The sequence below is a fragment of the Chelmon rostratus genome, chromosome 21 (assembly GCF_017976325.1).
Source record: "Chelmon rostratus isolate fCheRos1 chromosome 21, fCheRos1.pri, whole genome shotgun sequence".
Lineage (NCBI taxonomy): Eukaryota > Metazoa > Chordata > Actinopteri > Chaetodontiformes > Chaetodontidae > Chelmon > Chelmon rostratus.
Genome location: NC_055678.1, coordinates 13,817,362 through 13,828,411, shown reverse-complemented (window position 1 = coordinate 13,828,411; position 11,050 = coordinate 13,817,362). Strand labels below are relative to the sequence as shown.

Below are 11,050 nucleotides of genomic sequence, written 5' to 3'. Positions count from 1 at the left end.
CGAGGTAGGGGCAACCATAAATACATTGAGTTGAAAAAAACGGGAAAGTGGGGTGTCACATTTCACAACAGTCCTCAGCTGGAGGTGGACAAGTCACCATTTTATCCACCAATAGAGGAGATAGGAGGAGTCAGGTGAAGTGGCAGCAGGCGAGGTTACCACTTGACTTTGTTTTGAGGACATATGGGATAATCTCTTTTCAAGGATCTCTCCTATTTGACGCCGCAAGGTATTTATCCGTTACTAACCAATGCGTGCCGTTATTTCCAGGCGCAGACTGCACTGTTGTGTAGCGGTTTGTAATGGCAGTAGACCTGTGTGTTTTATTTGCCTCCAGAACAGGCATACGTGGCACACAGCGTGCGTGCACGTGTGCATGTGTGCGTGAGACTATGCAGCCCGGTCCTGAGTAATGTCAGCGCGACATAAGAGAAGAAGCGTGTATCCTGGGGGAACAATCTGAACATTAATGGCATTAATTGAGCTCGTCAACGGACACGAAGTGATACCAGCCTCCCAGAAAACCGCGCTTCATCATGGGAGAAAACTATTGCATCAGCTTATCCTTTCCTCTTTTTTTCATAAACTAAAATGAACTAAAACAGAGAGGTTGTACCTGTTAGTAAGAAACAAAAACTGTTTCATGTGAGGGGCTGAAAGTGAAAATGTGCCACGTGTTTATGTCTGATAGTCTAGTAAACGTGGATCAAAGAAGATCAAATGATTCAACTTTATTCCATCAACTTTGGCGTAAGTTGTTAAGGACGGCCCCCCAGGGTAGGCTGCCATGACGAGGTCCTCTGCTCCACGAACACAGTTTTTTTTTTTTTTTTTACCACAATCACCAGACCCATCATGAGACCAACCCACCTGCCCGACTAACAAAAATACATGTTAGCTGCACCCACCCCGACCTGCAAATCACCAACTTTATGCATAACTGCAGCACAGATATCAGCACAGCTTTCAGGATCACGCTGCGATCTGCTTCCTGCTCTCCAACAGGCGGATCCTGGAGCACACACACTGATGGGAAGGTTTCCATTCAATAACAGCAAAAATTGGCACAAATTTGCTTTTCGTTGTTGAACAACAGCAAAACAAGTTTTGCTTCATCAGAGACATTTAAGTCTGGATCTCGCCTTTTCTTCCTCTCGTTCTCTCCCTCTTTTCCCTTCATACCGTAACAGAGTTTGAACAGAACATCTGTCCACATGTGGAGGTCTGTACTGTCTGCTTATAGCTGCTGTTTGGCTGCACTGTGTAGAAACAGAATGCAGTTCACAGTTTCAGGGTTTTAAACTGAGCACGCATCAGCAGGGGGCAGTGAACTTGGGCACGTGTGCGCACAGCTGCAGCAGCGCGCATGTGAGCGTGTTTTAGAGAGAGGGAGACAGACAAAAACAGCCGCAAAAATAAAGGCACAACAGGCACATAATTTTGTTATTGTTAGGGGTCTCCACTTCCGTCTTTAAACTGCGAGTTTGACCGCGCATCATACAGCCGCGCGTGCTGGAAGATAAACTCCTAAGAGGATCGGCGCTGACGCTTATGCTGCATTCACGGCTCTGTATGTGTCTGTGAGAGCCGTAAGTTGCAAATAGATGTCGAATTATCAACAGCACCCTCAACGCTTTTTCATTGGGATTTTTTGCATTCACGATACTCAAAACACAGCTTACTGGAGCTTCAACGCAGTGCTAATGTGGGCTGCAGTTTCAGGGGTTGCAGTGATTGCCATAAGCACTACTGCGATAATCATTGGCAGCAGCATGACACACCGACTACATGATACACCCTCGAAATGGCCAGGTTTAGGTATAAAATCTACTTGATTAGGTTTAGGGAAAGAGGGTGTGGGGCGTGTCAGTAGTGAAGAGGGTTTGTCTGTAGTCTCGCCACTGCACGGTATCCGTACCAATGGAAACTAGATTTCCGACAATCTTTGAATCCGTCATTGTAGTAATGAGGCGGGGTTCATTGTGTTGCATCATGTAGACGGAACAAGCCTTCACCCCCGCAGATAAACCGCGAGAACGGGCGGTCGGTAGCAGGATTATGATATTAACTGCCGCACATGTCTTTGTTTTTATATGTTTCTGTGTGGGCATCACAGTATCTCATGTGTTCAATTGAACTTGAGAGGTAAAACGAGAAGAGAACTTAGCTCGCGCCGTGGTTGACGGCGAGGGACCAAACAGCAGCTGCTGCACGTGCTCGTTTCCCTGTGAACGGACCGAGGAACAAAATAAAACCGTCGACTTTTCTACCGTCTCCAGCGTTTCTTCTACCTCTCCGTTGACGACATTAGCTGGTGACCAGGTCAGTTTAGTTTATCGGAAGTGTTTGTCTGTTCACAGCCCAGACAAACGCAGACGGTCGGGTGATGTGCTTGGCAATGCTGTAGCTAACCCAGGTTGTTTAACTTCAGGTGGAGCGGCAAGTAAGCTAGCGTTAACTTTATTGCATGAGGTGAAGATGACAAACATTTGTTGGGACTGCTCTCAGTAATGCTAAGTATATGAGAAGATGTGTCTAATCAGGGAATACTAGGCGAATACAAATTAGTACCATTAACTGCCTGGTGGGCTACCTGGATGCTTTTATGTAGCGTTGCTCTCAGATGCCAGATTGACCGTCACACTAGGCTGAAGCTAACGTAGTCTAATGCACTGGCCCTTGCAACAAGTCCTGCCCTCATTGATGTAAAATGAGTATAAAGTTGAATGAATACCGCTTCAAAACAATTCAATAAACACGGAATATGAAGACATAATTACACGAAGGTAGGATATATTGCAGGGCTACTGTGTTAGCCAGCATCTGTTTTAGCTAGGTGTACCTAATAAATTGGCAACTGAGAGCGCGCGCGCACACACACACACACAGCACAAGAGTGACATCCTAATTGTTGGCAGGAGTCAGAGTGTTTGTGGTACACCACAAGCAAAGGCCACAAATGACATGATGTGCAGCACCCACGAAACCACTGGCGGAAAAGTCCTCATAAATCGAACATCATAGCTGTGTTAACCATCAGGGATAATCAGTCTTACTTCATCAGTGCAGTGGTTATGTACTATTTCACATTTTGATCCGTTTTTTCCTTTTGTCCCTTACTGTCTTAGATGGAGAAGCAGCCTTTGCCAAATGACGATGATAAGACAGGAACAACAGAGTCAGAGATTGACGGCTACGCTGGTGAGGAGAGCCAGCTGGACTCATCTGAGCCTGCCGCTCGAGCAGGATGGAACAGTAAATTGGAGTATTTTTTGGCTCAGGTGGGATTCAGCGTCGGGCTCGGCAACGTCTGGCGTTTTCCATATTTGTGTCATCAAAACGGGGGAGGTGAGTGCTTATTAACATCAACAGTTTGGGTCCTGTGGATCCCATGGGACCAAACACAAATGTTGTGGGTGCAGGATGTACAGCATTTAGTCAGATGAGTTAGCAGGTAGTCAATGTCATCACCACACGAAGAGCATGTGATGAAAGAGAGACTATTAATATTGGGCTTAACCATGCATGTAAATGCATTAACTACAAAATGTATGCCTTTAAATCTGAGAAGTAAACTATTTAACATATTGTTTATAGATGTACAAACTATCTGTAGACAAAGTGAACACTGCTGCACTGAAGTCTGATGATGACCATCTGGGTACTGTCTGTTGCCAGAAACTATAAACTATGAACTCTATGGAAAAATACAGATCATAATGACGCATTTTCCTAGATTAAATGCTTCATATGTCTTATTTACCCTGAAGGATGGATAAGACATTTTTTTAAAAGAACATTGTGTCGGCGGTTGCAGTAATCAGATTGGTTAAAAATTCTGGTTATACAGGGTTTATACAGTTTAGCACAAACATGTACTTCTCCTCCACTGTATGAAATTATTGTGCTAATTTACTCACCGAGTGCTGGTCGCCTCTTCTCAGGAGCTTTTCTCTTCCTGTATGTGCTGCTGATGCTGGTTGTTGGAATTCCCCTGTTCTTCCTGGAGCTGGCAGCCGGTCAGGCCATCCGACAGGGCAGCATCGGAGTATGGAAGTATATCTCCCCCAGGCTCGCAGGGATTGGCTACTCCAGCTGTGTGGTAAGAAACCGAATCTGTGAAGCTTTACAAACCTTCTAATCATGTTAGTGTTCAGTATACGATGTTGCATGCATTTTCGCAGGTGTCATCTTGTCTTTTGTCACATGTCTTCAGGTGTGTTTCTTTGTGGCTCTCTACTACAATGTGATCCTTGCATGGAGTCTTTTCTATCTTGGGAACTCGTTCCAGTCCCCTTTACCTTGGGAACAGTGTCCAAAAGAGGGGAATGTAACAGGTAAACACACAGCATTAAGGTTCAAAACTGAAAGACATGAGCAGTTGACAAATAGTAAAATCATTAGCTGTGAAACTAGTAACTGATTATCCTCTTTTCTCATTACACCAGTAAGAGAGTGTGAAAAGAGCTCCCCCACATCATATTTTTGGTACCGCAAAGCTTTGGATATCACAGACTCAATTGACGACACAGGCTCTTTCAACCCTTACATTGTCTGCTGTCTGCTGGCGGCCTGGACCATTGTGTGCCTGGGAATGTTTAAGGGTATCAAGACCTCTGTCAAGGTAAGTGTGTGATCTGTTGTGGCTTTTTTAAGTGTTGATTTTGCTGTCAAGGACACTGTCGTTAAAAAAGAGTGGATTTTATTTTATTTTTTTTTTTAAGTTTAGATTTAGCAGCTGTCGGATGTTTCAGTGCAGTTGTAATAATGGCAAAATTGCATCTTGTGCTACATTGTTTGGACATTCTCAGTCTGCCCAAATCCCAGTCATGTGTTGGGCTTAGATTTCAGGGTTTGCTGTGCGTGATGGAGTCTCTGGAATGTCTGGCTTAGGCATTTGAGGAAGTGAAACCTCCCTACTATAAATTGCAAAATCCCCATGGGTTAAAGTATTGGAAATTGGAGAAAGTTTTGTAAATTTGCATTTTATACAGTATAACTGTTGTCTGAAATAATACATTTCAAATATTTATAGAAAGCTATTTCTTAGTTCACCACTTTAATTCTGCTGAATTTACTGTCTTAACTTACAAACTACAACCCCAAATTTAAAAAAAAAGTTGGGATGCTGTGTAAAAGGTAAATAAAAGCAGAATTCAATCATTTGCAAGCTCTTCAGTGAAAAACAATTTTAACCATTTGAAATGGTAAAAAAGAACCAACGAAAATCAATATGTGGCAGTCAATGTTCATATTGAGGCGGCCCGCCACAAATCAATGTGTATGTAACGAAGCAAAGGAAAAGAGTCTGTTGGAGCACAGCTTACTAACAAGAAATATGGATGTTTGTATTTATTCCTGTAAATAATGTGCAGAAAACAGAGGGAGCTAACTGAGGAGCTGAGTTGTGTCTTTTAAGCCAAAGTGCCTGTGCACACACACAAAACCAAATAACTGACTGACTGCTAGCTTGTTAATGTAATCATTGTTTCCCATATCCTAGGTGATGTATTTCTCCTCCATCTTCCCCTATGTGGTGTTGTTCTGCTTCCTCGTCCGAGGCCTCCTGCTGGATGGGGCATTAGAGGGAATAACCTACATGTTCTACCCCAAGGTACCTGCAGATAATAGGTTGAGTGCATAGAAGGCACACAGATAAGTGTATTTACCTGACACACTTGATGTACCCTGTACACATTTACAGCTGGAAATTTGGGCAGACATACAGGTGTGGCGTCAGGCAGCAACACAGGTCTTCTTTGCCTTGGGCCTTGGCTTTGGGTCCATTATCGCCTACTCCTCTTACAACCCCAAGAACAACAACTGCCACCGTGATGCCTTCACTGTCTCCACTATAAACTTCCTCACATCTGTGCTGGCCACTCTAGTGGTGTTTGCTGTGCTCGGCTTCCGCGCCAAACAAAAGGTCACGGAATGCATCGTGAGGTATGTTTAATTAGAGGATTAACATTGAGTTGTGCATAAAAAGGCTCACACTACATTATGACTTCAAATATAAGTCACTAGTATATAAATATTTCTTCGTTCCTCACAATGGTCCAGACTATGGTATGCCCCCTGTTAATCTGTGTTTGTCATGGCCAATTATCAAACATGACATTTTTTAACTCAATATCTTGTTGCAGTAACCTTATGTTTAAAATTTATATTTTCTTTTGTCTGCGTTTTTTTTAGTAATATGAAGACCCTATCAGACCAACTTCGCATTGGTGATGTGGACAAAAACCTGATTCCAGGCTTCGACTATTCAAATCCCCATTCTGTATCCCCAGAGGACTACAGTGCCTGGTTCAAACAGCATGGAACAAATGTCCCTGGCAATTTAACAGAGTGTGACTTGGAAAAAGAGATGCAGCAGGTAAATATTGTCAGTTTGCTTTCATGGGATTTTTTTGAATTTGGTGTGCTGAACATGAAAACTGATGCAGTCCCGTTTGCGTTCAGGGTGTGGAGGGCACAGGCCTCGCTTTTATTGCCTTCACAGAGGCCATGTCACTCCTGCCCGGCAGCCCCTTCTGGTCAGCACTATTCTTCCTCATGCTGCTCAACTTGGGACTCAGCACCATGTTTGGCAATATGGAGGGCATCATCGCCCCACTCACTGACCGCTTCAAAACTCTGGCCAACAACAAGATCAAACTCACAAGTAAACACCTGTTTCACCTCTGTGCATGCCTTGATGTCACATTACTGACATGACTTGATAGACAGCCAGGTTTGTGACAAGACAGTACATGTGCCAACGCTATAAAACCGCTGGTGCAAATAATGTACTACACATGCCAGCAAAAACAAATTCCAGTGAACTAAATCGATTGTTTAATAGCTCAGCCTTAATTCTAAGTGGCATTTGAATACCTAAGATTCTGTTTTCGTTAAAGAAGCTGTTTCATCCAACATATTTGTTCTGTTTTCATGTTGCTGCAGTTTTCAGCTGCGTCCTTGGCTTTCTGATTGGCCTGCTTTTCACCCAGCGTTGTGGGAACTACTTTGTGACGATGTTCGATGATTACTCTGCCACTCTGCCCCTCATCATTGTGGTGGTTTTTGAGACCTTCAGTGTGTCTTGGCTATATGGAGCTGATAGGTGAGGTCTTTTTTTCAGACTGTGGGTCATTGTTGAAATCTTTAATCCCATGCAAATGTCAACTCTCCTCTTTTGTTTGCAACAAAATGTAAATTTTGAAAGTTTACCACTCTGTTTCGTAGATTCCTTGATGACATTGAGGCAATGCTGGGTTGGCGTCCCAGTGTGATTTACAAATACCTGTGGAAATACATCTGCCTACTTGCTATGCTGGGGCTGCTGGGAGCCACCATCATCCGTATGTTCATCAGCCACCCCACTTATATGGCATGGAACCTTGAGAAGGTATGTAGAATTATATTAAAGAGAGAAAATACACTTTTAACATGTTCATGCTGAAAAACAGCTATTTGAGATGGTGGTGGCCATGGAAATCAACAGCTTTGTTATGGTGCAGACAAAAACAAGAGCCATTTGCCTTACGCAAGATACATGTCTTTTGGCTGCACCACCCAAACTAAAGCAAATGGTAACACCACACCTATTCCACACCCACTTTCCCATTTGAAATAACTGATGGTTGATTTCTCTCAGGGCACACTGAAAATCTAATGCAGAGTAGATGTAAGTTCCAGTTGTTTGTTCTTGAGTGATTGATTTGATTCCCCCTTTTTCCAGGCTTCTGAGGAGTACCTGGAGTACCCTGGCTGGGCTCTGGCTGTTTTGGCTTTGCTGATCATATTTGCCATGATGCCTGTCCCAGTTGCCTTGATCCATGCTGTTCTGCAGGACCGAACAAAGCAAACATCCAGAGATACAGAGATTGGTCAGTACAGCATTGTTAACACTGATGAGAAGTGTGAAACCCCTATGACTGACATGTCAGAGCTGGACCAAAGAAGTGGGACCACTGCCCCCTTTTCCTAAACACTGGACGTGATGGTACACAGTGGGGAATGACTGGCAGTATGCAGTAAAATTTCACTTTGGTTATCTCACAGCTGTTAGTGCAGCTGTGGCACAGAACAGTGTGTGGCAAAATGTTCTTTATTTTAATATTTAAAAACTTTTTATGTTTTTACTTAAATTAAGTCCAAACATACCTAGATGTATTTTTTAAAAATACTACTGTTCCTGCCAGTAAAACATTTAAAACATGTGTAATATGGAAAATATGGAACAAATAACTTATTGCTGGGTTGAAAGTACGAGGTTGAATTTCTATTGTTACAGAGTTGCAAAAACAATGGGCCTCCTTCATCAACTGTTCTTCAGAAGAGAGTTCCTCTTAAAACACGCTTATGCAGTTTTCACTAAGATTCTGATATTCATCAGTGTTTTCTTATAATAGATTTTTTTTCTTTATTAAAACAGAATCTACATACACTCAAGAGCACAATTACACACACACACACACACACACACACACACATATATATATATATGTATATGTATATATATGTCTGTGAGATTGTGCCCAGTGTTGACACATTCTGTGTATGTGTTTGGGCCATCTCTCTGGGTTACCACAGCTGAGGTCAGGAGTGGGGCAGTTGAATAGGACCTGGGTGCATGCATGGAGGTACTGCTGCAATACTGGCTGCAGGTTGCCAGTTGCCTTAGTAGGAGTTCATCTGTAAATAAATGCTGAAAATCAAACCATTGTAGGTTTTGTTATTTTATATCCACTACTTAATGCTACTAAATATGACAGCTCATGCGCTGTTTACTTCCTGCAGCAGTACCTCCACTTCAGAACTACTGAAGTTTTTCTTACGTTTGGAGTCCAGCACTCCATCGTCTTTAAATTGTAGTTTTTTTCTTGTCTTTTCTTTCAACTTTTCTTTTCAGTTTTTCTGTGGCACACAGCCCTGCAGTTTCATGCCCTTAAGGGATTGGCGAGGCGCTCACCTATGCTAATTAGGACTAACTGGCACATTAGTTTCAGTTTATGAAGACAATGGCGCTCATCATTAAAAGAACACATTTATGGTTTTGAAATGCGTCACAAATCAGACTTTTCTTAGGACCTTTCTCAAGAACAAAATTAAGAAACTAACCTTAACCCTAAACTTTGTGAATGAGGTCAAATGTTTCTTAGTTTTCAGTATAAGCCATAGACATCACATCAGGTTCCTGCTTTTTGTTTTACTTTTGTATAAAGAGATCACTTGTTCATTGTTTGTAAAATTTCTGCCGTTTTAATTGTAACGCTTCCGTGAGATGCACCTCACCATTTCAAGAATCCATACTTGCCATTTTGACAATGAATGTCCCCCAATTGTCAGTTTTTAAAAACCAGCAACCTTTTGGCTCCTCGCCTTGTCTGAGGACAGTATTACAGCTTGTCACTGTTCAAAGTCTCCTCTGCATGTATTTTATGTTCCTCAACGTAATTTTTACAGCACAGTAAGCAAGACAATTATGAAAATTGTTTTAGGCTGGGCCTTAGATTGTGAGTTATGATTTGAGTTACAACAAAGAAAATTGTCTGAATTAAAATGATGACATTATGAGACTGTTACATCGGGAAACTAAGTACAGCTAATGGTGCAGTATTACTGCGATTCACAACACAGAAGCCATATAACTACTGTATGTTTACAGCTCAAAAACCACCTGAGTCACTTCAGTTTGCTTTTATACTGTGCATATACTGTATGTTTGCAGGTGTATTGTGTCGCTACACAATTCATACTACATGTATGTTTACCTTCTCTGTTCAACCTGAAATCCATCTGCTGATGTACAGTATCTGAGCGCACGGCTTTGTCTTATGGTCTGTTTTCTTTTTATTGGTTAAAAAAGCAAAGTCAGACTCTCAGCGTGTAAGTTTCCATCATCCTGTCATGTTTAGTTCTGTGACGTCAGACTTGGGCAACAAAACCTGTGTATTAACGGGGGAAAAAAACCATCCACCATGCTGTGTTGTGGAGCACACAGGGACAAGGACTGTTGGCAGTTTCATTTCTGCTGAACTGGTTTGTGAAATGACAGCATGTTACAAATATTAAGGTGACCTTCTATTTGTAATGTAAATATGTACATAGCTCCAGTAAAAAAAACTCATGTGATTGAAATTGGCATGTCACATTGTTTAGTGTTTTTTGTTTTAAGCTTGGGTTTAGGAGACAACTAGTTGCAGATGTGTTTAACCAGCCAGGACAAAGTACCACACAAGTACTCCTTTACTTCAGACTTCATGTGGATGTAAATTAAGGTGTTTATTTTTTACATTTTTTTTAGACTTAATTGCTCAATTGTGTCTTGTTTTTCGTAGCCACTTTTCTGAAGCTAAAGGAAGTTTTTTTGACTTTCATTGGATTACTAGCAAAATGAACCACCCTTTAGTGCCTTTAATGAGGCTGATTGAACAAATGTTACAAGAATTTCAACATATCATTTTAAAAAGACCTTTCTTTTGTCTGATTCATTTTTCAATTGTGTATGTAGTCTGTAAGTTTGTATAAAATGAAATTTTGAGAAAATGTAATATAATGCCATTGCAATGTAATATATTTTTATTAGATTTTTTTTCCTTTCAGCACTACAGTATAATGAAATGATGTTTGAAATGGAGCTTAAGCTTGCCATTGAGATGTTTCTTGGACTTTTAGACGACACGTATTGACTTGTAAAGTGTTTTTCTATATTTACATGTTAAGAAAGTGATTTTGAGGAGGAGGTTTGTTTTCTTTCAAAAAGGGCTCTGATTCTGAATACAAGATTTTGATTTGTTTCTATGAATTAGTTGGACCAAGGAAATACTTGATTAAAACTTTGTGCTGGTAATACAAATGAATCCTGTTCCTCCATCCAACCTTTTTGTATAAATTCGTTCAATGAAGGTGTTATGTCTGTAACCTTTCAAGGTTTGTACGGTGTAGCTGGCAGGTGATTGTAGCTTCAGTTCAGTGTTTGAGTGCCTGAACGTCAACAAAAAAAAGTATTTCGTAATCAAGTATTGCTGTTAAGAAGCGACAAGAAGATATTCTGTTGACT

General features: G+C 41.5%; 1 protein-coding gene across 2 annotated transcripts; it reads left to right on the top strand.

Moving 5' to 3' along the window:
• The first annotated feature begins 154 nt into the window (after window positions 1-154).
• Window positions 155-10,950, top strand: LOC121624857 (sodium-dependent neutral amino acid transporter B(0)AT2-like). 2 transcript variants are annotated; one of them, XM_041962798.1, is made up of 12 exons: window positions 155-229; window positions 3,129-3,348; window positions 3,945-4,102; window positions 4,217-4,337; window positions 4,449-4,624; window positions 5,504-5,614; window positions 5,705-5,946; window positions 6,196-6,379; window positions 6,466-6,667; window positions 6,949-7,108; window positions 7,231-7,393; window positions 7,727-10,950. In XM_041962798.1, the coding sequence occupies exons 2-12, from the start codon at window positions 3,129-3,131 to the stop codon at window positions 7,973-7,975; spliced, it is 1,986 nt and encodes a 661-aa protein (XP_041818732.1). In that variant the 5' UTR covers window positions 155-229; the 3' UTR covers window positions 7,976-10,950. The 2 variants fall into 2 exon arrangements, with proteins under 2 accessions (XP_041818732.1, XP_041818731.1); XM_041962797.1 differs by lacking the exon at window positions 155-229 and adding an exon at window positions 2,028-2,322.
• The last annotated feature ends 100 nt before the right edge of the window (window positions 10,951-11,050 follow it).